This window comes from Biomphalaria glabrata, chromosome 9 (assembly GCF_947242115.1).
Source record: "Biomphalaria glabrata chromosome 9, xgBioGlab47.1, whole genome shotgun sequence".
Classification (NCBI taxonomy): domain Eukaryota; kingdom Metazoa; phylum Mollusca; class Gastropoda; family Planorbidae; genus Biomphalaria; species Biomphalaria glabrata.
This window is the reverse complement of record NC_074719.1, coordinates 23,960,436-23,987,996: the sequence shown is the minus strand read 5'-3', so window position 1 is coordinate 23,987,996 and position 27,561 is coordinate 23,960,436. Positions and strand designations below refer to the sequence as shown.

General features: G+C 32.7%; 1 protein-coding gene across 15 annotated transcripts in view; it reads left to right on the top strand.

Annotated features, from left to right (window-relative positions):
- LOC106079591 (uncharacterized) overlaps positions 1-27,561 on the top strand; it is a 145,052-nt gene that overhangs the window by 79,255 nt on the left and 38,236 nt on the right. For 2 of the 15 annotated variants that reach the window (XM_056040154.1, XM_056040152.1), the window contains exons 5-20: positions 5,640-5,846; positions 7,442-7,547; positions 11,065-11,175; positions 13,059-13,106; positions 13,407-13,433; positions 15,126-15,327; positions 16,586-16,666; positions 22,131-22,277; positions 22,398-22,532; positions 23,498-23,630; positions 24,268-24,394; positions 24,546-24,679; positions 25,143-25,298; positions 26,140-26,229; positions 26,615-26,739; positions 27,285-27,495. In XM_056040154.1, coding sequence (XP_055896129.1) covers positions 5,640-5,846; positions 7,442-7,547; positions 11,065-11,175; positions 13,059-13,106; positions 13,407-13,433; positions 15,126-15,327; positions 16,586-16,666; positions 22,131-22,277; positions 22,398-22,532; positions 23,498-23,630; positions 24,268-24,394; positions 24,546-24,679; positions 25,143-25,298; positions 26,140-26,229; positions 26,615-26,739; positions 27,285-27,495 — 2,040 coding nt within the window. Of the gene's footprint in view, positions 1-5,639; positions 5,847-7,441; positions 7,548-11,064; positions 11,176-13,058; positions 13,107-13,406; positions 13,434-15,125; positions 15,328-16,585; positions 16,667-21,063; positions 21,509-22,130; positions 22,278-22,397; positions 22,533-23,497; positions 23,631-24,267; positions 24,395-24,545; positions 24,680-25,142; positions 25,299-26,139; positions 26,230-26,614; positions 26,740-27,284; positions 27,496-27,561 lie in introns of those variants that run through there. The other 13 variants (XM_056040158.1, XM_056040153.1, XM_056040164.1 and 10 more) reach the window with 13 other exon arrangements.

Here is a 27,561-nt window from a genome sequence, read left to right as displayed (position 1 = left end):
TAGTGACTACAGTACCCCACTAGAATCAAACTATTTATAGTACAGATGATGTAAAAATCGTCTGTTTCCAAAGGTTAACGTGGATGTCGTCGGGCCAGCACAACGACCAACGACTTTTATTTCTCCAATTAATATCCGGTACCCATTAGAGTTGAGTGGACTCAGGGGGTGTCATAAAAATCTCGAAACCCAAAGCCCCAGTCTTTAGCGAGATTTTAGCCCAAGACACCTCGAAAGAGAAGGTTTTTACCACTCAACCATCTCGCACCATAAGGACTAGAATATTAACACTTCCAAACAAGAAGCGAAAACGCATCTTTGATCAAATGAGCCAGCTTTGACCTATGTGTTCTTCTTCATTTATCGCTGCTGAGGGGGCATTAATCTGATATATTTGTCTTTAAGATATAGATTGTCTAGACCTCAAGCCATATTGTTCTTATTTTTATCATACTTAGAAAACTTATAACGGTCAAACCAGATATTTTCCAGTGTATCTAATAAACTTTTAATTCTTTTGCTTAAGATATAAATTAATGTTCAAATTTCTTGGAAAATCGTTAGAGCCGTTTTCGAGGTCACTTTTTGACGAAGTTTTTTTTTACCCTGTGAAGATTTCACAAGCTCAATAGAGGAATTGTACAAATTAGCTCTAATTCTCAGAAAATTACGCATCTTTCTCGACAAGGGACAGGGTTCTGATAGAGAGAGAACTGCTTCATAGTCACGTCGTACCATTCATTGTACAAGGACATTGAAGTCTTAAAACATTCTGCCCGGGTCATTTGGTATGCTAATATGGACTCTTAGCCTGGTCACGTCGTAACAAAAGGCTATCTAAAATAAAAGCAATGAAACCCTTCAATTGATCGCTTCTTATATATTTCTTATATTAACTCTTTAAAAAAAGATTGCTTTGAAGCTTTCGGTGACCATTACATAATAGCTGTTAAACCTGATCAGCTGTCTTACGATACTCATTGAGTTGCTGTATCATCACTACAAAACGCTGGGGTGATTAGAGAGGCAACAGAGGTAACAAAGTAGGAAACACACAATGCTGTCACTTGTAGAGTTGTTGTTGGTTTGCTACCATTTATAATGACCCGCACTAATTATGTTAGCGCAAGCATAAAAGCATCGGAGCCAGGTCGACCAAAGACTTAACGTCGGGAGAGTTAATTATCCGAGCAACTCTGTGGCACGTGACCTTGTGTTAATAACTCTTAAAGGTGGGGACGGGCGGTTGATCAAAAGCGGATTATGTATGCCTGGATGAAGAAAGAGTGGGCGTTGATAAATTATTAGAAAAGTTGATTCTGGTTTTGTTCAGTCTTCATAACAGAACTTCATAGCATCCTCTCTGCAAACTAACAGTTTTGGTGTTGAAGAAAGATTGTCAACTAGATTAATATAGCGAATCCAATCTAACATTGAGGCCTGTATATAACGTCAAATTACAAACACAATTATAATGGGAGCTCAATACCATTTTTAAACTTCACTTTTATCTAAAGATATCTAAAGGTGCGGATATATCAAATATCGTTAAGCACGTAATATAAGTGTACTAATAATTTAAGTATAATGTATAAGTCGTTTTAGCCGGACGTTCAACAGGATACCATGTTACCAGCACAACTACTAGCCGCCTCTACTTCCCCAACTTCTTTCCAAAGATTTGAACCCCACACCTCTTACAGTTAACTTACACCTCTTTCAACTAACTCACACCTCTTACAGCTAACCCACACCTCTTACAGCTAACTCACACCTCTTACAGCTAACTCACACCTCTCACAGTTAACTCACACCTATTACAGTTAACTCACACCTCTTACAGTTAACTCACACCTCTTACAGCTAACTCACACCTCCTACAGTTAACTCACACCTCTTACAGCTAACTCACACCTCTTACAGCTAACCCACACCTCTTACAGTTAACTCCCACCTCTTACAGTTAAGAAGAAATAAAAAAGTATATGTTGAGAGGTCTCTAAAACGAAAGGAACTGTTAAAAGCTTTGCGAGATTATTTGGTTGAGAACCCCTAATCTAAAGACTATCATGTAACCACACTGCTCTTTCCAATCTTGCGGCCTGTTGTCCCAGCAATCAATAGCCAGTGAATGGGAAGTTCGGGAGTCTGACAAACGGAAGAGCAAAAACAAAATACAAGAACTTTTTAAAATGGAAATGAACATTTCGATAGTCCTAAGTAGGTTAGAAGCACTTGAGGGATTGTGAAGGAAGTTCATTCTGTATAATCTTGTTCCTTTTTGTTTATTTATTATAATATGGGTCTGACTGAAAGATCTCCGTATCGTCTGACAAGAGTTCTAATTTTAGGGTCGGGGGAGTGCTGGGTTTCTAATTGTTATTCTCAAAATCTCTAGTTGTAAACTTATCTGTAAATTGTTGCAGACTTAAAGAGGCGGCGGTGGGGGGGGAATGGGGAGGGGGGGGGGGACTTCGATCGACATTGAAATAATAAATAATGTGAAAATTGTGTTTGAATAAATGAAACATTGAATCAATAATCTTTGACCGTAGATCCATAAACTATTTTTTTTCTTCAGGTCAAAAAGAAAAAAAAAGGGGGAGGGGGCTACAAAAGGTATACAATACTTTAGTACTTGTTGTTTTTTTTACTGTTTCCTATTATTCTATTAAAATGCCTACTTTATGAGACCGTATTTATTTGCTGAAATTCATTGCTAGATTATATATTCTAATAATATTAGTATAGCTTCATTAGCTTGCAATGTATAAGTACACATTGCGATTCCTGAAATTTCCAGTCAAGGATACTTTATCATTTATTAGTGGCACGCTATCAACATTAAGTACATTGTAATCTATAATTTAAATACTGTATCCGGTTGAAAATAGCATTTTGAAGAAGTTATTAAAAGTTATAAAATAGCGAAAGCATTATAAATTAACTTTCATTATTTCTCTTTAGAAAGTCAGTAAATACAAAACCAAATTTAGCTCAGAATTCCTTTAATAAATAACACCATCTAAGTCATAACTCAAGTTCATTACTATTGCAGATGTTTATTCAAATGATGTCTATCGTGTAAAAAAAATATATATTAGGGTCAAAATAATTGTCTAGGCTAAATGTAAAAAATACGTAACGATATATTTATATCTTTAAGTTCCATTTAACAATACATTTAACAATACCCTAATTAGAAACTGCCAGCAAATAGATTCAACTTGAGGAAGTCGTAACCATGACAAACAATTGCGTCAGAACTTTCCAGACTCGTTGTGATGCACTGTTTATTTAGCCATGTTTAGTTTTCTATTACCCTACAAATAACCTTTGACCCTATGTTTAATCTTTATGTTTAAATGCTTGTGAAGTTAATAAGACTGACTTGTTTTGTTCATCTAATCTCCAAATGTCGTAACAGTTTTAGCTCGATCAAGTCTTGTTAACAAAAAGTATCTCATGATTTCAGAAACAGCTAGTGAAGTTAGTTTTTACATTGTATAATTAACATTTCCATCATGTGAGGGAACCCAATCTGAACTACTGGCCCGAATTGCACAGCCTACAGCAGCACTTGCAAAACCCAAAACAATATGGAAAGAGAAAGGCATAGCCCTCGACACCAAAATCAAACTGATGCGCTTCCTGGTCATAGCCACATTCTTTTATGCCTGGATGTGGACTGTAGAGCTAGAGAGGAGGATCCTAGCAATGGAATTGAGATGCTACAGAAGGATTCTAGATATCACATTTAAAGACCGTATCACAAACGAAGAGATTAGACACAAGGTTAGTACAGCTATAGGACCCCATGATGGCAAGTAACAGTACCAGGAAAAAGAAGAAGAGGCAGACAAAGAAAGTGATGGGACGACAACATAAAATAATGGACGAGCCTGCTATTGAAAAAGGTTCTATCCAAGGCAAAATGGAGAAAGACGGTCGACAACAGACTGAGAGATAGATGAAGATGAAGGAATCAACATTTATATTAAAGTGTTAGTTCTAAATAATAATCAATTCTTACTTGTTGGATTCTCTGGGTTTGTTCAGTGTGCGCATTTTCGATATATATTCATTAATTTATTTTTGCATTTTAATATGCGACATGTCATAATTTAAATTGAAATTCTATCAAAATAACATTACAGAAAAAAATAATGAGAAAAAAAAAAAAAAATGCAACAAGGTCGTGCCTGTGACAAGTTCTACTCTACATCAATACCTACAGGTGTTTGGTTCTATGTGTGGCTGTGGGTGTGTGCTGATTTAGAATGTAACACATTTACAAGTAAGAAAGAAAGCGACTTATTGATTCTGGCAAGGACTTGGACTAATCATATCTATCGAGTTATTTGGCCTATTTAAGTCTAGATGTCTATTGTCCACACTAGACAAACGATGTGAAAATCTCCTCTGCATTGTATTAGTCTTATTATAGTAGGACTGTCTTCCTTATCTTTCTACCTCCATGTTATATAGGTGAGTGTGAAGAGCTCGTATCAATGGCAGGGCAGAGATGGGTGGGCTAGTCACGTGTATTTAATTGGTTAGGATAAAACAGACACTATGAAGCTGACAATATAAAGTGACACTATAAAGCCGACACTATAAAGCCGGCACTATCAAACAGACACTATAAAGCAAACACTATAAGCGGTCACTTCAACAATTTATCTTTTCTTTAACTCTCCTGTAGTTATTTCTCTTCTCATGACTGGTTTTCATTGGTTTGGCATGATTACATTGGCTCGTCATCAAAATGTTTTAAGAGTTTCAATAGAAGGGACATAAACGCGTATATATGTTAAGTTTAGAAGAGTAATGGACCTTAGGTGCCGTCTACTCTTCCTTGTCTTTCTCCCCTTTGTACGAATGAAATTGACCTTGATGTACTCATCCCAATGGATCGACTATTAGGGAATTATTCTTTTTGAATCCTGAGCGGCTGCCTGGTGGTGTGGTATGCGCTTTGGACTGTGATCATAATTGTTTTGAGTTCAAAACCTTCCAACTTTCATCAAATATAGTCTTGCAATAGTTTTAATAACCTTAAACTCTGAATGATCATTTGAAAGTTATATACCAAAGCAACTTATTTAGGGCTGTTGGACTATGAACATTTATTTTCATATTTTAAATGCCTAAGCATTAAAATATAATATCTTACATATTTACACAAAAAAGTCACTCTGTCTGTCTGGGTACAAATTAGTACACATTATTTCTCCCACTTCCAATTCTCGGATCAAGTTGAATCTTTGCATATTTAATTATGGTCGCTAACGAAACACGAATCAATAAAAGAACTAATCTGTTTATTAATTTATAAGTCGTTTCAATTATTTATATTTAATAGATAAAAAGAGAAATAAATGTCAGAGTATTGAGAGATAAGGCTGTAAATGTGAAGCTCTTTCACTTATATAAGCCTTTTTTATTTTGCTTGTTACGTATAAAAAGTATGAGAAATTAATAAGCAAGCCATGAGTTGGAATTGTCTCTTATTGTTAGCTATTCATTACTTATGATGCTTCTTTTTTCATATTGTTATTCAATGTATCAATTATTTCATAGATATTATACCACGAAATGTAACAAATGTTGTGTATAAATGTTTACTTGTGTTACAGGCGAGACGAGACCAGTTTGCTTTGGCCGAGAAGTCTCGGACGTCCTCCACGTCTACTGAAAATGACTTCGACCTTGACCTCAACTTCCTGGAAGTGGTGGAATCACGTGAGAGGGTAGGCTTCGATCTTAACCTCTCCGACCGCTCAGAGAGGTCGTCTGCCGCTATGGACGACATCTTGGCCAAGAAGAGGCTGAACTACATCAGGGTATCGAAATCACCCTCCCAAAACTGTCTCAAAACGTTCACAATTTTTTTGTTTTGTATCGCAACAGCGCCATCTTAATCTAATATTATCTAATGCACCTTTCGCATGTTATTTGGCCTAGATTGATTCCTCTGTCATTTCCGGCATGCGCGTCAGAGGGTCTTCTAGTGTTCACGCTTGTAGCTCGAAAATTTCACAGCTTGTTCAATGTACTAATGACGTCTTTTTAGAGAGTTGTAAAATGAAGAGTTTTCTTGTAGCAAACAATTTTGAAATAAAAAAATAAATAGTTAAATAAAATCCCTTTCTTTTCACTTTAAAATGAAAAAAAAAAATAGGAGGCAGTACTCATAGTTTTATCTTTATCGGATTGAATAACATTTGGTTTTGCAAATTAAAAGATATTTTTTTTATGACAGATAATACATATAGAGAAATTGTATGTTGGTTGAAATGTATTTAGTTCATGACCGCCTCCCAAAATAAATGAGATAATTACAAAGAATTGTACAATGTTTACAATCATTTAAATCAGTAAGATATTTTAGCTAATAACTTTTATAATCATATAACATAAATATTTCTCACACAAAACACAGCTATAAAATGGTATGCTCAACGAATCAATGTTTTTGTATTTTCAATGCAATCAAATTATTTTTTTTATTAGATAGTGCTCAATGTGTTCTGCGTTGAATATTAGTGTTTGAAATAAACGTTTATATATTTCTTATTTCTTCTCAAAATGTTTTATAGTTTAGAAACACAAAGTTCAAAGTTTTTTTTACTGCACAATTATTTTATTTTGCTAATCAATCTTTGTTTTAATATGTTAGCTTGCATTATCCTGTAAGAAGAAATATCTTTGTTAGATCTATCTATATATTTATATTCAAGATTGAATTGATGTTTTTGTGATGTATGTGATCTGTTGTTCAAATAGCTCTACGACAGAGAATTATGTTAACAACTTTCAGGGCTTAACATTATGCTGCAGGCTTTCGTTAATACTAGATCTAGTTAGTTCTCTAATAATAACAATATAAATATCCAAGAGATTTTATACAATTTTCTGTTGCATAGTTTTAACTGAAATAAACGCATTGCTCATACAATTATGATTAAATTATATTTAATTTCTTTAACAATATAAAAAAAAAGAACTTATGTACTTAAAATTTTAATTAAAAATTTATAAAAATGCATTATTTATAAACAATTTTATTAGTCAGCTTCATAAGACAATAAAACATGTATACCGTGTAATTTGATTTTGGTATGAAAAGTTAAACTTGACTACTTGTGTCTCAAGATTTTGGTCAGTAAATCTAATAGAACCATTCTATATATATGCAGTACTAGTGCATTGGTGCAATTCTCTACAAATTTTATTTATTTTTAATGTTAAAATCGATAAATGATATTGTTGTTTGTTCAAGACGTTTAAAAAAACACGTCAATATATTAATTTATTTAGAATGAAGTCATTAAATGCTATTTTTAAAAACACATCTAAGGCTATAGTTTTTAAATTGTTCATAAATGTTAAATACATTATTTGTTCTACTTTATTTTCCTATTTATTTGAACAACAGAGCGCATCAGATTTATCCATAGTAAGAACGACAACTGAATTAAAACCAACACCGATGCATCAACCAAGGGCACATAAGCCACTAGAGGCGACACAATCATTACAAGGTAGTTGTCTAAACATTTCTGTATCTATATATTGTATATTTCAAGAAATATTGTTTCTGTGTGCCAATATAAAATATATGTCTATAAAAGCCCTTATTTAAACTTTACACTATAATGTAGACCACCATGTTCTCCTTTATTAAAGTCCAAACGTTTATTTTTTTTTTTATATTGATCGGTAGTGTATGTTGCATTCGATGTACCTATCCACACTAATCAATATACATTTTCTGACACAATATTGGTACTTGATGTTGGAATACTAATGTGATATTCATTATATTAAGTTGCCATATGATATAGTCTGCTATACGTAAATAGGACATAGACGTTGGTCACAAGGGGAAATAACTATTAAGGATTAATAAGAAATGCCCATTTATTTTTTCACCATGCAGCACACTTCAAATAAGAACAATTTTTAAATCTTCTTTTGAGTATTGTGTTAGTCTACAACAGTGTAAAGGGTCAAACACTACAACTTAGAGCTAACAATAGGTTCTATTTTAACATCCTCTCTGTGGATTGTACCGTATACTTACTGTAATACACAAATATGCACATCTGTTAATTACAATGATGTGATATATTCTTCCTTGGATCAAGTTATAAGATATTTCTAAATAATATTATAAGCAGCATGTGTGTATGTGTGTTTATGTGTGTTGATATAACATCAACAAACGAGGAAATATAGCTCATTGGGTATATATCAAGAGATATTTATTTTTTTGAAATATTTTTCCCCAGTGCGGACCCCCTCCCCCCCCCCCCACACACACTCACAAGTGACGCCACTGATATACCCTATTTGAAAGCTGGTGGCACATATTGCGTAGATTTGCTGAATTAAAACTGTACACAAAGCTCATTGTAGACCAAAGCATTTTTCGTGCATAGTAATGAAGTAGGCCTATATTATTGTTTAATATTTGTTAACAATGAAACACTATCAAAATGTTTTGCAATAGCTATTATCTACAAACGCCTAAGATTTTTTCTTGTACTATTTGTAAGCATTTATTATAGAGTTAGATAAATTATTTTCTGTTAGTTCAAGTTCAAACCTTCAGTTTAATTTGGAAAACAAAACTGAAAACAAACAAACAACTTGCTATTACTACAAATAATAATAATTAATTGAATCATTTTCTTACGTGACTTATGTCATTGACATCAGGAGACTTATGTTATTGACATCGGGAGACTTATGTCATTGACATCAGAAGACTTATGTTATTGACATCAGAAGACTTATGTCATTGACATCAAAAGACTTATGTTATTGACATCAGAAGACTTATGTCATTGACATCAGAAGACTTATGTCATTGACATCAGAAGACTTATGTCATTGACATCAGAAGACTTTTGTAATTGACATCAGAAGACTTATGTTATTGAAATCAGAAGACTTATGTTATTGAAATCAGAATCAGAAGACTTATGTTATTGACATCAAATGACTTATGTTATTGACATCAAAAGACTTATGTTATTGACATCAGAAGACTAATGTTATTGACATCAAAAGACTTATGTTATTGACATCAAAAGACTTATGTTATTGAAATCAGAAGACTTATGTTATTGACATCAAAAGACTTATGTTATTGACATCAGAAGACTTATATGCAGGCTATAAAAAGTTTGTTTACGTTGCCATTGATGAGTTAGTTTGTGTGGATCGATTCAAGGTTACCTACACGCTGCACTAATCTATGAATCTGCTATGTGACCTCAATATGTCTGCTCTTGGTAATCAATGTGTTGTTTATTGCACTACAGCTTGTTTATATGCTGAGCTGAACAGTATGTGGTACACATGTGTTCATTCGAAGGAAATAGTACTGATGCATTGTGTCTATTGCTACATTATGCCATCAGTTGTAGTTACATTTTAGTGTCATTTTCTTGTTTCTGTATAAAGAGTTGTCTTTTCGCTATAAGATGATAATTTTTACAAAGTTATTATTTTAGTTTCAATTCTGCCTTTTATCTATTTTTTTAAACATGTACTTCATATAAAACTGCATTATTATGTAAATTTTCTTAAAATCTTAAGTATTAATAATCTAAAAATAATCTTTTGATACTTTGCATCTCGCAGTTTTTTTTTAAATGGGTAATTACTCTTTGTTCTGTTTAAGCATTTTTATTGTAGAACCCTTTTCAATGTCTTCATCTGGTACAGTCCGTATAGTGAAGAAATATGGGGACGTGTTCCCGATGTGCTCGGTCTTTGGCCTCGCTTCTAATCCTTCTAATTCTAACGTGCTGGGATACAAACTATAAGTAATAGGGATATAATAGCTTGGATCCTTCCCAGACAGACTTTTTTGTTCAGACAACTAGAATAAGACAATTTTCCCAGACAGACATTTTGCTCCGACAACCAGAATGATACAAGTTTCCCAGACAGACATTTTGCTCAGACAACCAGAATGATACAAGTTTCCCAGACAGACTTTTTGTTTTGTTCAGACAACCAGATGAAGACAAGTTTCCATAGGCCTAGAGTTCCAAGAGACTTAGTTTCAATACTTATGGCAATTACGAAAAAGTATATATCGTAGTATGAAGAAGTATATATCGTAGTATGAAGAAGTATATATCGTAGTATGAAGAAGTATATCTCGTAGTATGAAGAAGTATATATCGTAGTATGAAGAAGTATATATCGTAGTATGAAGAAGTATATATCGTAGTATGAAGAAGTATATATCGTAGTATGAAGAAGTATATATCGTAGTATGAAGAAGTATATATCGTAGTATGAAGAAGTATATATCGTAGTATGAAGAAGTATATCTCGTAGTATGAAGAAGTATATATCGTGCCAGCGCTAGGGGGTGCGAAGGAAGGCTACTCACCGCACCGCGTTACGCACCGGGCGACACACATTCGGGGTTGACATCCAAGGTGGGAAAAAAAGTTGTTTTTTTTTTTATTGGAGTTGGGGTGTGGGGGGGGGGTCTTAAGTACTCTCTTTTTTATATAGTTAAGTTTAGCTCGATACCCGAGCATGCTCTGTTATGCTTGATAATAAAGATAGTTTGTTTGTTATTTTAATTGGAAAACTTTAATTTGGGAAAACGTGATAGAGTATGGAGGGGACACCATTAGCTAAACCTCACTTGGTTACATGGTGACACCTCTGGGTAAAGACATTCTGATTTCAAGGCACTGCACACTGTTTGTGTCACAACATTTTCTGTTCAAACAAACTCAACTAAACCAAACATCTACTTGTTGAGACATACAGAGCCAGGTGAAACCGTTGAACGCTATAAATAACAAGAAGTTTTAGGACTTGTTTTTCATTTATGTATGGATATACACAGTTTAAAAACGACATAATTAATACCAATATTAGTTAGTCATTAAGAATCCTGTTTGCTTATTTGTAGTGCATGTACTAGAAATTCTCGATCACGTGATTAATAGACAAACGTAATATTGTTTTGTTGAAAAAGTATTAATGTCTATAATAGTGTCTCTACCCTGTGCCTACTAGGTCAGTCACTTGTAGCCACTGTTGGATTCCTGGGATTGAGTCCTGATTGGCGGAGAAACCAACTCAAGAAAATGGGTGATACCATTGATAACTCTCACCCCTCAGCTAAAAGTGGGTCCACCCATTTGCTATATAATGTTTGGGTTTTTATTTTGATATTTTATTTTATTTGATTTTCGGTTAGGTTGATTAGTTCATCTTAAGCCCTTTTAATTTTTATATTTTTTTTACATAAATTTTTGTGTTGGATTTTTATAAAAATCTTATTAGCTAGTTTAACTAACAATTAATGTTTTATTTTGGATCACACATATTTTTGACAGACTACAGAAAACGTTTAGAGAAAAGACTGCTTCTAAAACACTACATTTTAGGCTGTCAAAGTAGACATTTACATAGACTATGTTTCTATCTTTTTTTTTGTTTTTGAGAGAGTCTATTAATAAAAAGGAAAATAGTAATGTAGATTTTAAAAGCTAAAACCTGGCACCCAAAAATGTTTTCTTTTATAAATATATATTTTTTTCTTTGTTGACGTTTGGTCCCATTTGTATATTATTATGATTTCATTTTTTTTTTCAAAATTGCTCATGACGGATTGAAGTTGAATATAAGTTAATACATTGAAAAAAAAAAAAGAAATGTGTGGCTTACAAGATATCGGGGACTCATACGGACTCGGCAAGACGTGCAGTTATTCTAAACTTTATTTTATAGACTTATAGATTTAAAGATCAGTTTTTACAGGAGACTTAGTTTCAATACTTATGGCAATTACGAAAAAGTATATCTCGTAGTATGAAGAAGTATATATCGTAGTATGAAGAAGTATATATCGTAGTATGAAGAAGTATATCTCGTAGTATGAAGAAGTATATATCGTAGTATGAAGAAGTATATCTCGTAGTATGAAGAAGTATATATCGTGCCAGCGCTAGGGGGTGCGAAGGAAGGCTACTCACCGCACCGCGTTACGCACCGTGATGGTAAAAACTCTGTGCTGCTTGTCGAGCGTTGTTTGGGAGAAGCTCTCGGTGTGTAGCTATATAGAGGTATACATCATGGGATGTTAAGAAAAACAACATTTCACGATGATCAATGTGCTCTTTTAAAAGTATAGTGAAGATATGAGGTATTTCAGGTTGTACAACATTGGCAGTAAATCCGAAACTAGATTATATTACAATGGCAGTAATGCGAAACTAGATTATATTACAATGGCAGTAATGCGAAACTAGATTATATTACAATGGCAGTGAATGCGAAACTAGATTATATTACAATGGCAGTGAATGCGAAACTAGATTATATTACAATGGCAGTAAATGCGAAACTAATTCTCTTATATCTATAATACATTCCCTTAGCCTAGGTAAAAAAAAAAAAAAGTAACAAAACTTCCCCTTTCAGACCTTGCGATCTATATCTTAGCTTAGGATACTTGATTACCTTTGTTTTGGCACCCAGCCTCTCTCTCTGTCTCTCTCACACACACAAACACAATTCTAAACAAATGCACGCGCTAATTTCTCTTCTTTTGTCTAACAATTTAATGCAGAATTTAGACGTTCTCATTCAACAAAAATTCACATACTAAATTCACATACTAAATTCACATACTAAATTCACATAACATGTGTGATTACACTTTTCATAAACGATTCATGAAAAGATATAATAATTAGTGTCACACACGACATCTGAGATGTCAGTACTGAATTATTATCTTATAACCTGGTCAAATGTATTCTTAATTGCTAACATTCATTTATTAAGCTAATAGATTTAACAATTAAAATTGTGCAATAATTTCCCTTGCGAAACATTAATAACAATTTATTGACCTTTTTTTTTTCACTTTGCATGTGGTCTTGCTGCCCTTATTTAAGTTTGCAATTTTCATTCAGTATGTTAATGTTGTTGTTTAACTATAATATCTAGATGAATGAAAAAAAAATATTTAAAACTTATTCTATTTCTAACTTACAATTTAGCAGTATTTGAGAAAGATCGTTCGCTGTCACTGCCCCCACTCTTGGAAGGTAACAGAATCTTGGCTTCTTGTATATTATATGCCCTTTTAGTTGGCATCGTATCATATGCACTGTGACCTTTTAAGTTCTCGTTGACTGTACTATTATTATTTTTTATTTAGTTAATTTTTCTTTTCATTTTGTTTCATTTTCAAACTAAGGGCCATAATTTAAATGTAATTTTTGTAAGTACTGGTCAAATTTTTTTGTTTGTTGTATGTATATTTTGAAGCCAAATAACTTAACTTTATTAATTTCAATTAATTGAAACTTCAATGTAATACAATTATTCGACTGTTTGCATTCCAGAGATTAGCATCATTCAAAAAGTAGCAGGTTTGAAGGAAATATTCCTTACAGTTTCTTAAATGCTAATAATATTTGTATTTCTGTAGCTCTGTCTCCTTTGTTTTACAGCATTACACACTTCTCTCTCTGCCAGTCATCGTGTACTTTTTGTATACTAGTTTGATCAGGATCTCTTTTATCTCTGCTATTCTTCATAACAGTTTCATGTGCGTGAATTAAAACTTTTTTTTTCTAAAATACACTTTCAAATGTAAGCTTACATTGTCTGTATTATTAATTGGACATTTCAAGGACTCCTCTAATCATATGTTGTTTTTTTTTTGCTATATTATATGATTAAACCTTTTTTTTCTATTGGTTAGCATTTTGATATTTTGCTCGATTTTTGTTATACTCAAAGGATACTTTATAGATTTCAAATGAATTTACAATATCACTTTTATAAAGGTGTGGCTTCGAAAAGAGTGTAGAACATCTGTACCTTACATTTTATTCTAAAAAAAAGAAGCTAAATTTATAATGCAGAAAGTTATTTGTTCATCATTTGGGTGTGTGTGTTTCTGAGTATAGTCAATACAACATCAAATTGTAACTGTAGAGTATGTTTTAAATTGCAGGTTTTTACTGATGCTATAAATGCTGTGCTACTAACAATGGTTTCGTTTGCATGATAACTAAAACTAACGTGTAACCTTTTCCAGGGCTAAAGAGTTCAAAGGTTATTTGCATGCATAATTATATACCGCTTTTTTTCCCCTCCATCCTTTATTAAATCTTTGTATGATTCATATTGTATATGTCAATGTTTCTTTGGATTTTAATCTTGTTCATAATTAGACCTACTGATAATTGTAGTGTTATTGATACACCTGCATAATGCGGCATTGCTATATAACATTATGTATTAGATTAAAATCATATTTAATTGAAATGTAATAATGTAGCTAGTCTTATCTTAATAGCTTACTAGATTTCTTGAGTGTTTACATAACACGTGACTATAGGACCCATTCCGTAACAACGATGTCCTAACCAGTTTAATTATAACATCCCTACATACAAATGATAAACAGCAAGCAAAAAAAAAATTACTTTTTCAATAACAAGTGTTCACATTATGTTTAGAAAAAAAAACTAATCCTTGTGTCACTAACGAATTGATATTGTTTACTGCTATTTAAACACAAAATTAAAAAGAGATTTTTGTATTTGGAGACTTTGAAATGTTGTAAACCTGAACATGATATCAAAGAAGTATGTGTATTCTGATAGGAGTTATGCTAGTCAAATAAAACCACGATGGATGAACGTTTTTGTTATTTAGTCAACTTTCAATTTAAAAAACTTATAAGATAATCTGTTATAAAACCAGACAAGAAAAAATATATTATATTTCTGTGAAACTAGGTCAACATCTTTGACAGAAAATAGGTCAACATCTTTGACAGAAACTAGGTCAACATCTTTGACAGAAAATACTTCAGTTGCAGAGGCATAACTCAAACACAAATATGGCGAATAAATATGAGAAACGTGTGAGGGAACTTATGACCTAAAATGTTCATGTTTTTCTTTCATAAAAAGATGTTCATTTAGACTTGACTAATAAATGGGATGTAACTGTCTAATGGGAAATGTGCAACGAAAGACTTGACTAGCAAATGGGATGTAACTGTATACAATAGAAAGTACATAATGAAAGATAATTATTTCTCTTAGAGTCTGCACTTAGCCATCTGCATTCCGGGAGCCGTCAATTGTCCATGTCCATGAGGGCTCAGAGAATGACCCAGAACGATGTGATCTGGTCCACCCAAAGCAGCAGCAGTAGCACAGACAACAGCGATGACCTGTACATGGGCAGTGGTCATCAAAGCGTATCTCGCAGTGCCAGTGATAAGGATTCAGAAACCATTGCTAGGTAACTATTAAAAGTAGTTATTTTTTTAAGACCTATTATGTATCGTATAGGTTGACTAGTTTCTGATAAATGTTTGATATCTTTCTAAGGCTCTACTACTACGTGACCTAAACAAAATAAGTGAAACAGGCAAAGTATGTTTATCCGCGTTGTTGTCTTTGTTATCTGAAACCTTTTCTTGAGGAGTTTCATGCTGAAACTATTCCCTTAGATCAGTGTGTCCCCCGTACAAGAAATAGCCCGTAGCCGAACATGAACCAATCCTTTCTCTCTCTACTCCTTGTCCAGTCAACTCCTTGTCCAGTCAACTCCTTGTCCAGTCAACTCCTTGTCCAGTATCCTGCAAGACGTTCTGCCTACATGTGGTTTATCTGTTCTTCGTGCTCTCTGCAATCTCTTTGAATCTCCCAAAATAGACACCAATTGAGCAATGACTGACTCCAAACTGGGCTAGGACGGCCTGTTCTTCTGGCTTCGTTTGCAACCATTCATCTTTGCTGTCTGCTCTCTTCATCTGCCTCCATAATTGTCTGCTCTGTCCCAGCTATCTAGCTCAAGAGTTTATCTTCTCAGAAAATGCTCCCAACATCTTGGTTTCATTTTTTCCCCTTAGAAAACTTGCGCGCTCGTGCGTGTAAAGTAATAACTCTCAATGTGAACAACGTTTTTGTTTGCTTGTTTATTGCTACTACTTTGTAGACCTGGTTGACACTTAAAAAGAGTCTATGTTCAAATTTTCACGTAAATCCGTTCCGCGGTTTCAGAGATTTCTTGATAGGTGAATCAATGATAAACTTGGTATTTCGCATATATATAACTCATTACATTTTCGCTATTTTCGTGCTAGGAGAATGTTTATTTACATCTCAGTAAACGTTTGCTTTGATTACGTTTTAGAGTCGAAAAGAAAAGACAAGAGCTTTACAGAAAACTTTGTTTTTTTTCAACTTAATGCTTTCTAGAATCTGTGTAATGAAATGAATATTTCTTTGTGAATAGATGATAGCTAGTACGTTTTAAAATCATTAATATTCATATTATTCCTATAAAAAAAAAGGAATCACTTTTAGTGAACGGAGTTGTCATACCTACAGTTGCAACTATCAAAAGTAATATCTTCCTTCTCTACACGCACGGTCCTCAGCTACCTTATTTACTTTGTAGTTTTCAGTTTGTCTTTCTTTTCTTATTTATAAATGTATATTATTATAACATTATTTTTTGATATAAAATACTGTGAAATCATGTTTGGTTTTAGTACTGCACCACAGGAAGAGACGTCTCAGGCTGAGGTTCCGGATGATGAAGGCAGAGTTTCTGACTTAGAGAAAGAACTCATGTATGTACACTGATGTTGTTGTTGCTTCTTTTAATTCTTCAAAAACATAATTGTGTGGGTGACTGTGTCAGAACTTAAACCGCGTAGGTTTGTGTTTTGCGTGATTATGGGGACAAACTAGTTTCTTATCTGTGTTGATAAATATCTGAAAAAAATCATTCTGAAAAACATTCAAATATTAACTATTGAAATTATGTAGGGGAGAAAACACTTTTATGTCTGCAATAATCATATGGAACTAAATAAAACATAAAACAGATAGTTTAAATATGTTTTATTTCTAATTGTCGCAATAGTGTGGGAAATCATGTAACTAGCAAGTTATACGAGGACGTCCATGTGTGCGCTTTCCTCGTGTCATTGCAACTCTTGGTATGTGTAATACATTTTGTCGGAGGCATGTCCCACAAACCACAAGCTACGCTCTGTCACAACCTCATTAGGTGGTCCCGAGTTCCAGTTAGGCATGTCTTTGCCCACCCTTATGAAACCGTAAACCATATCCTCTTTGAATGCAACTTCCTAATACCCTTAGGCAGACCCTACTTCCACTACAGCCCAACATAAACAACACCCTGTACGGCAGTGCTGAACAGCTGAAGAAAACAACACACTATTTTGTCCTTGGCACAGCCTGCAAAAGAGCTCACAGCAATAAAGCTGACTAGAAGAAGAAGAGAAGAAGACCCGATCTCAGAAACTGATTCCCAAAATGCGTCTTAGCCATTTTTGTTGAGCCACATTTAGTCTTTAATCGATTTTGGCTTAGAAATTCATGGTATAGAATGTTGAATTTTAATTGTTTTAATATTCTTATCTTGAAAGCTACAAACGTTCCATAGGAAAAAAAATATTATTTTGTCATACGTATATTCTTGTGTCTTTGTGATTATTTTATTAGGATATGTTTCTAGTTGTTTATATTGTACGATATAGTAATAGTGCCAAGAACAATGATTTACAAAAATAATCTATAGAACTGTTAAAATTGAAACTTACAAACTGTGACTGACTCAAGTTCTAAAGTCATATTCTATTTCATGATCTGCAGGCCACATGGTCTGTCAGTGGACTTTTTTTTCTGACCAATCATAATCGACAGTTATTATTAGTTTCTACTAGAATGGTCGATATTATCCGTGCTATTTCTGTTGCACTTTACACGCTGTCTGTGTCGCAGTGGAAAACTAAAGAACGACACTGGGTGATTTGTATCATATATCTTCTCCGTCTAAGTCTGTTTACAAAATTATTGCAACATTTACTCCTACGCCAAATCTAGACGATATTAGATTGTCATTCATTGACCCAGCATTGTCATTCATTAACCCAGCCCAATTATATTCCTCCATATTGTTAATGAGTTATGGGACCCATGCCAACGAAATGTGGTGGCTACTAGGATGTCTGTAGTTTATCCATTTATTCATATCAAAGTCAAAAGCTTTTACCATCTCTTGCTTTGGCTCAGTTTTTTGTTTAAAACAATTATGATGTAAAAAAAAAGCGTCATCAATATTATTAAATATATTTTTGAAATTGAAATAATATGATATAAATAGATGAATGTTCCCCAATAAGTATGCGCTTGTTTCTAGATATACTTCTATTCCAACTTACGTTTCTGATATGAAGACCTTTAACTATCATAATAGGAAATTAATATTAGAATTATAAACTTTCTGTTTACTAGAGTTTCTTGATTTAAAAACACTTTGTGGTCGAGAACATTTCATATCCATGATCTGTCTGAATGCTACAGAGAAGGTCTTCCTCCAATATTTGCTGGTTTTAATCTGCTATCCAGGACATGCCCTTGGATTTACCTGTACACTGTCAATCCGACCCTGAAAATGTTACGAAAATTTTTTTAACATCAAAATCATATCACAACAAAAACATTGTACAGATCTCTACTTCTTAACCTTTTAGAACTTAGGATGCTATTTGTTGTACAACTTGTTTATTTGTTTGTAGATACTGTTCAACCATACTCAGTAAACCATTAAAGAAATCTCAGTGAAGGTTTAAATTATGCAAAACAATATAACAGTATAACAATATAACAATCAAAAAGCTGAAACTCATTAAACTCTTATCACTATGATTTGATCATGAACATCTTGTTACGTTTGAAATGTAGAGCTAGAGCCAATTAATGTTTTAGTGGATACAGTAGATGTTGAACAGAATTAAGTAATTGTTATGATTAGCGTTGGTGGAAAGGCTACTGGCTACAGTAGGCCTACTAGGATACTGATAACGCTGAATGGAATGCCATCTTAATTTGTTTCTATCTGATATCACTACAAAAAAATGATTCAGCCTTTTGAAATGGCTACTAGAGAGGAAATCTATTGTGGTGTAAGTGGATCAGCTGTTGACAGCTTGTGGTGTACAATAAATACAGACTTATTACAATTTAGATTTTCCGGTAAACAAACGAATTTGTACTAAGCTGTTACGCGGGGACTATTATATCAAACCAAACAAATTTGTTTTACATTTTGTTTTATGAATAAATAAAAGATACATTATTTGTGTATGTATTTAATCGCTTTTGAGTTTATGGAATTTTGTCTTTATTCTCTGTTGTTAAACCTTGTAGGATTGCTTGATCCTGGATCTGGGTAATGGTAATTTGCGGGTAACTGAGACAGTTACTGCAGTGGCTGTGTATAGTTACACATGGACAGTTTCTGGGGATGCAGATTGTGCATATTCTAGGCTAATCCTTATTTCTTTATATTTCCTTCACTTATTTATTTATAATTCTACGAATACAAAGATTAAAATTATTTCTTTGACAATAAGGTGATAGTCATTGTTTAAAGTTCTAATTAAGGCAACACACTTTGCGTCGAACGAGTAAATAAGTTGTCCCTCTTTCTTCCAATACATGTGTCAACCAGTTCCTCTTTTTTTAGCGGCCCATGAAAGGGGAAAAGACGCTATTAGTTTTGTGTGGAATGTCTGTCCGTCCGTCCCGTTTAGATCTCGTAAACTAGAAAAAGATAGTGAAAATCAAACATCGTAATATTTTAGACTAAATTTACACCATTCAAAGTTCTGATGCAACGTCTACTTTTTTCTTTTCTGAAAGCCAAAAATCTAATTTTTTAAATCACTTATGCAAGCAGTTTTCTTTTCATAAAAATATACCACTTTTACAACTATTTACTATTTATAGTAACAAACACGTGAGGCTCCTTAGTAGGGGATATAACAATTACCATATTTTAACACATTTATGCAAACGGTTTTAGATTTTTAGTAAAAAAAAAATATATTTTTTACATTTGTATTGCTAAGTTAAGTAAGTTCTGTTATACTAACTGCTACATTTACACAAAAAAATGTTTACTTTTTTTTAAGAGAAAAAAATCTATTAGTATGCATGTAAGTTGGACATAATTTAAAACAACAATTAGTAAGTAGTTTTACATTTTATCACGTGAACTACAAGAGTAGAATCACTCATTATGTCTCCCACTTCCCATTCTCGGATCAAGTTGAAACTTTGCACAATTAAACATTGTCGATGACAACACACGAATCAATTAAGAGATTAACCAATTAGTTAATCAATTAGTCGTAATTATTTTTTTTGTTTGATAAAGAAACTGTAAACTAATGGGAGACAAAGCGGGACCCATCAAGGGACGTAAACATAATTCAGGCTTAGTTTTTTTGCAGCAAGATTTCATTCAATAACTTTGACTTCATTACAATACATCGCAATGTACACACAATTTACACACAATGTACACACACACAGAATTTACAGACAATGTACACACACACACACAGAATGTACACACAATGTACACACACACACACACAATGTACACAATTAATAAAGATTTCCCAAGATGGGTAGCACAAAGAAATTGTATCGTATCATTGATACAGGGGCCAAACGTTTGGTAAGGATTGCTTCACATTTGGTTCTGGCACATTTGTTTGTTGTTGTTTTTTTGGGGTCATTTCAAAGTTTAGTAATAGAGTAAAATCACTCCATGCTTCAAACACAGGAGTTTGCTAGGTAGTGAATATGGCATATGGATGAAGAAAAAATTGCCGTAAGGCGGTACATTTTAGTTACTAGTCAAAAGATTAAATATTTTAAAATAGAAGCGTGACAATATTTTTATTTTTATTCTCCGCCCGGATAATATATGAAAAGCCTGACAGACGGTCCAAAGCGGGACTTATTCATGCCTAAGTCTGGACGTCTGGTCCCCTTATTTTAATATATAAATCTCTAATTGAAAGGATTTTTATTAAAGCAAAACTTTTTATTCTTTTTTTTATTAACGAGATTTTACGGCCGTTTAAATTATGGATTCGTTATTTCGTCTACTTTACCTACGCGGACAAAAAAAAAAATGAATGTGAAAGTATCGAAATTCAAACCCATCGATACTGTCTGTATTTTATAGGTTAGCGTTTACAACCACAACTTTTTGGTATACGCAGCTGTCCTCCTGTGTTGCCGACATATGATATAATCCATACTTAAAAATTATATAGGGCAGTGTTGTCTTGTGCTCTAGCTGTGTTGACGTTTAAAAAAAGAGTTAGTTCTTCAGAGTTAACGGAGTGTATTACTGCGTTCTTTTTCTAAATTATATCTCATAGTCCTTTTAGACTGTAGATTCTGGATATAAATAGATAGACTAGCTTTTACTGAAAGTGTAGAGTTTTTGACATATATAGATAACTTTTACTCAAAGTTTAGAGTTTTTGACATAATAAAAATTTTCACAAAATGGATCATTTTCCCTCTGAGAAACCAAAGTGCAAGTTAAAGAGATCCTTAACAGTAGCCTCATTTTTTAGGTACGATGAATAAAAAAATATGTAGAAATGTAGAAAATCTAATCCAGATCTATATCTATATATCTATATATACTTTATTAAATATGAATTCTAAATGAATTTATAGGCATATGTGAATCAACTGAATTTATATACTTTATATACTCCTTTATAGAGGTCAATATAGACTAGACTCTTGAATGTTCCACCTGAAACAGCCATGAAAATCAACAACTTAGCTGAGTTTAAGTCATTGTTTAACATGCATGACCAGATTGACGCATAAAATGTGTTGGATGTAGGACGTAATTATCTCCTTTTTTTTAAAGAAACGTCTGCAATATATAACACCTTTAGTAAAATCATTAAATTTAGAAAGCCTTCAGAATAGAAGACTCAAAAGTAAAGTCCTTCCCTAGCGCTACTAGAGCATGGAATGGGCTTCCTGAGCTAGCCAGAAGAACCAGTGACTTGGCAGAATTTAGGTCATTGGTTAATATGCATGGCTAAATGCATGACGCATAGGACGTAATCATCTTCATTAGTTGTTTCAACAATGAAATTCTAATTGATTTAAATAGATATTATAATTGGTTTAATAAAATCTTTAAAAACAAATTTTGTGAAATAATGTTTTTTTCAGAGCCACCAAGTGTGAACTTGCCAAAGTACTAAACAAACAGTCCTGTTTCCAAGAAATATTGAAACAAAAAGATGAAATAATAGAAGACCTGGATGAGAAACTAGGCAACAGATCTTTTAACAGTGAAGGTTATGACAGTAAGAAAAGGTTAGAACATTAAATTACATCTTTCTCTATTAAATTTATTTTATTTTTCTAAAAAAATTGTCACAATCTCATTATTGTATGATTAAATTTACTCCCAATATTTTCTGCATCTATCTTCAGAGGCACTGCTGTGAACAAAGAACACCAAGAAAGAGTCAGAGTTTTGCAAAACCAGAACAGATTTTTGAATGAGGAAGTGAGACGACTGGCTAAACTAAGATCTCAGGAACATGATAAAATTAAAATACAGGAAAGGTTAGAATGTTCCTGAATAGTTTAAAAAAATAGCAACATGTTTTATAGTTCATTGGGAATCTAAACCATTCTAAATTTAGGCTCTTATTTAGGGTTATAAGTTTTATATTTTTTCTTCCAAAATGTTTTGTTGTTTGAATTTGATGACCCTCACAACTGTTCCTGGAAAGTAACACTTGTGTTAAATAATTTATTGAGATATTTGACTTATAGCTTTAAAAATCAAAACCACTTGGCTACCTAACAAGGGGGCCGCTTGAGTTTGTATCCCGAATCGAGCAGAGTTATGGTTGCTGAGTGCCTAAAGGCTGCTGAACGGAAACCTTCTTCCAGATAGCCCTCTCCCCACTGGTCCACAAAATGGATTGGACTATTTCACACTGAGCATGCTGTCAAACTTGAAAGATGTGTTATACAAATATGTATTTTAATTAATGTATTGATTGGACTATTTTACACTGAGCATGCTGTCAAACTTGAAAGATGTGTTATACAAATATGTATTTTAATTAATGTATTGATTGGACTATTTCACACTGAGCATGCTGTCAAACTTGAAATATGTGTTATACAAATATGTTTTACAATTAATGTATTGATTGGACTATTTCACACTGAGCATGCTGTCAAACTTGAAATATGTGTTATACAAATATGTTTTACAATTAATGTATTATAGCCTAGGCATTTATTTTTATTTAAGACTTGATTCAAGATGAGTTGTGTTTGCTGCTAGATACCTAAACCTTCCACACCATACATCCTGAATAGTTCACAATAGACCTGAGCATGCTTAGGAACATGGAAGATAGACTATACAAAAGCAATAATAAATCCCTCTAAATTGTTTACAAACAATCTTTATAAATAACTGATTAATTATCTTAATCAGACATTATAACTGGTATTAACAATGTGAAATATTTATGGCTCTGAAACTTACAATCTGTTCACTTTGTTGACAGCAAAGTCAGAAAGTTAGAGGCAGACATTGAAGTTTGGAAGCTGGAGTATATCTCATTAATACAATCAAGCATCAGATTTACTGGCACTGATACAATGGATGATGCTGAGTTGTCACTCTATGGTGGAGACAGAGTAAGTAAACTCCCTAAAGCTGCTAGAGTAAGTAAACTCTCTAAAGCTTCTAGAGTAAGTAAACTCCCTAAAGCTGCTAGAGTAAGTAAACTCTCTAAAGCTGCTAGAGTAAGTAAACTCTCTAAAGCTGCTAGAGTAAGTAAACTCTCTAAAGCTGCTAGAGTAAGTAAACTCTCTAAAGCTGCTAGAGTAAGTAAACTCTCTAAAGCTGCTAGAGTAAGTAAACTCTCTAAACTTTCTAGAATCATTTTCTTAATGAACATTTTGCTTTTTTTTAACCTCAAAGTTTCACACACCACTCTTATGAATGCAATTAATGTTATTGTGTGTTCTCTTAGGTGCATTAGATTAAAAGAGATTAATAACTTTTTTCATGTTATTTAATACACAAGGTGCATGCTTAACTCTTTCTCTCCATAATTATTTACCACATTCTGGTGGAATCAACGCTGGTATCGTCAGTTAGGAGAGAAAGAGTTAATACAACTTTAACTATGCCTCTAACAACTATTTATAAAAAACAGTTTATGGGATAGGCTGCTCAAACTTATTTTGTATTCCAAAACTTATTTTCTTCAAATTAACATCAAATATCAGTATAATTGTGTTGATTTTTTATGTTTTCTTGTCAATATAGCACAAGAACAGAATCATATCTTTGTTAGAAGAAGCCAGAAAGATTAATCCTAGTCTTCCAACCTTTGAACTTTTGTCACGTGGAGAGGTGCATGTTGATACATATGGTTTTAAACATCATTTCTCAGGTAAGTTTTCATAAATAATTGTAGAGGATGACAGATTGTTTCTTGAATTTAGTAAATTATTAGAAATGTTGTTATATAAGTGTATATAATTAAGTAAGTAAATAATAATGATAATAATTATGCAAGTCAAATGTTTTCAATTTGTTCACAGACGAAGGTTTATTGCTACACTACTTGTGTCAAGAGTTAAGTCAGCACTTCCTATGTCAGGCCAGCTCTTATGAAAAACATCAAAGAAATTGGCTCCAGTATCTCAAGAACAATACCAAACAATTAATGGCAAATGTAAGCTTGAAGCCTACTTTAAACAGTTAATATATATATCTATCTATTTATCTATCTATTTACTTTGCAAAAATAATTAGTATTATAAATATATATATATATATATATATATATATATATATATATATATATATATATATGATTTTTGATTTAAGAAGTGTTTGAGTATTAATAATCAAAAATGTTATAGCTAAAGCAAAATTAATATTTTTTAATTTTGTAAATATTTATTTTCATTAAGTATTGCACCCCATATTACAATATTTGCATATTACTGTAAAATCAGTTTTATTGGAAATCTAATGTTATTAGTGTTTGAAACATTTAAATTAACTAAATAAACAAATTAGAACTATTATTGTTTGATTTAGGCAATGTTTCATTTGACTATACTATAGCTGTAGTTTATAGACATGTTTATACCATTTGTATTGACTAAATAAACAATGTTTAATTGGCACAGAAAAAAACACTAAAAGCATTAGTGAGGAATGGCATCCCAGATGTACATAGAAAGACAATGTGGAAAGCATTTGTTATGGCTCAAGTAGAAGATATTATCATAGAGAAGGGAGCTCACTACTTCAGAAGTTTGTGTAATTCCGTTCCCGACTCTCCTGTACGTTTATTTATTGTTATACAACTTTCACTCAGTATTATAGTGTAACGCATGTTCATTTTTTGTCAATCTATTTAGATACATATGTTATAGACCCTGAATGGTCTTATTGATGATTTTATCTCCACTGCAAGGTGCAGCTAGTTTTTTTAATCTGGTGTGACTGATCAAGCCAATTCTAGAGCAGAAGAGTTTGCCACAGTTCGTGTATGTATATGCATCTGTCCTAGGGCTAGCTGACAGGGCAGCTTTCTTCTTCTTTCTCTTGACAGATGCAGCTTTGTTTCTTTTACACTCTGTGAAGTTTGTACCAGCATGTACACTCTGTCTCCTTGCTGTCCTGTCTTGGGCTATCTCCTCCCACATACTTTGTTCAATGCCATTGGTTCTCATGGTTCGCTTAGAGACAGCTCTGTAAGTTAGTCTTGGGTGGCCATTGGGTCTGACTCCCTCTGCAACCTCAGTGTATAGGATGTCTTTAGGGATTCTTCCATCTGGCATGCAAATGACATGACTGAGCCAGATAGATATAGATATATACTTGGATCTATTCTATACACCATATTCTAGATATTCACCTGTCTAGATCTAATTACATAATTAGAATATATTGAGACTATATCATTGCTAATAAATATATACTTTATTTATTTTTTTTAACTCTCATTTTTTTTTTCAAATTGAAAAAAAAAGGAATTTAAAAATGTACAAAATAAATTAATTTAAAGCAATAAAGCTTTTACTTATGGGACACAAAGTACAACATAACTTTTATTTACTGATATACTCATGTCTGTAGAAAAATAAAGCTTTAATTAACCTGCTTTTTTTTAACTTTCAGTTAGCAGCAAGATACAGAAAACAAATAAGTTTAGATCTAATGAGAACAATGCCGACAAATGTGAAGTTTTCTACGCAAGGTTGTAAAGGGGTATGTTGAAAGAGTCATTCAGTTTGTTTGTTTTTTTTAAATATTTTTTTTAGATTTACATTCATTGTAAAGTATTTCAGTTTGTATGAATGCTTTTTTTTTAAATAGAATCATAGATGACTTCTAGTGTGTTTTTTTTTTTTTTTGTTTTTGGTTGGAACCTTTTTATTATCCACAACAAATGTAAATCTATAAACAAATAATGATTTATGCGTGCTACAGTAATTCTTTTAAAAACAAATTTAGAATTAAATATAGTGAGTATTATATTCTGGTTCACCCCTTTTAATTTTTGTCTTTTTTATAGTAAAAAAATTAATGTTTTTTTATTCTAATATTTTAAAAATTGTATGCTTTTAATGGCTTTGTTCTTTCTTGTTTACAGATAATGGATTTGCAGGATGTCCTACTAGCATTTTGTATCCACAATCCACATGTCGGATACTGTCAGGGAATGAACTTTCTTGTGGCAATGGCTCTATTGTTCATGGATGCTCAGGATGCATTTTGGTGTGTGATCAAAGAGTTAAATAATTAAGTAGATAATTTGTTTTTTCACTTATTTAATAACAGTTGTAAGGCATTTTCTTGGAGTGTAATAGTTAAAAAATAAAATTCTGTGTCTCATGAGACTATATTTTGTCACATCTAATTCAGACAGTGCTGTTATTGCAGGGAGGTCTAATAAAATTCACTTTGTTTTCTGTGCCACTCTCTTTAAGGCATTTTCTTTGTGTCTAAATTGTTCATACAACTTTTGAAAGAGTTCATTTGCACTGTTTTTCTCTATACCAATGAGGGAAAACTGATTCCTATTTTGATCTACCAGGGGGCACATTTTTTTTACAATCTTTTGAGATCACCACAAGAAAGCCTATGGCATACAATCATCCCTCAAACAAATAATTTGTGCTATTGAACAATAAGATGTGCATAGCTAGTTTAGTATAGGATTTTATTAAATGATAATTATAATATAATAGATAATTTTTATTCTTTTAATGAAAGGAAACACAGTTTAATATGATTATATTTTGTTGTTTCTTTTCAATCAGGACACTTGTGGCTGTGACTGAGCGCTATCATTCTCCCTCCTATTTTGATCACAATCTCTTGGGAGCGCAAGCTGATCAGGCAGTCCTGCATGATTTGATGTCAGAGAAACTTTCAGAGCTGGCTAAACATTTGGATGCTATTGACATTGAGATTTCTACTGTCACTTTGAACTGGTTTCTTGCTTTGTTCTTCGATGCAGTTCCATTCCCAGTAAGTATTTTGAAAACTAAACACCAACACACATTCCTAGACGCACCCTTTTAAAACTACATTCAA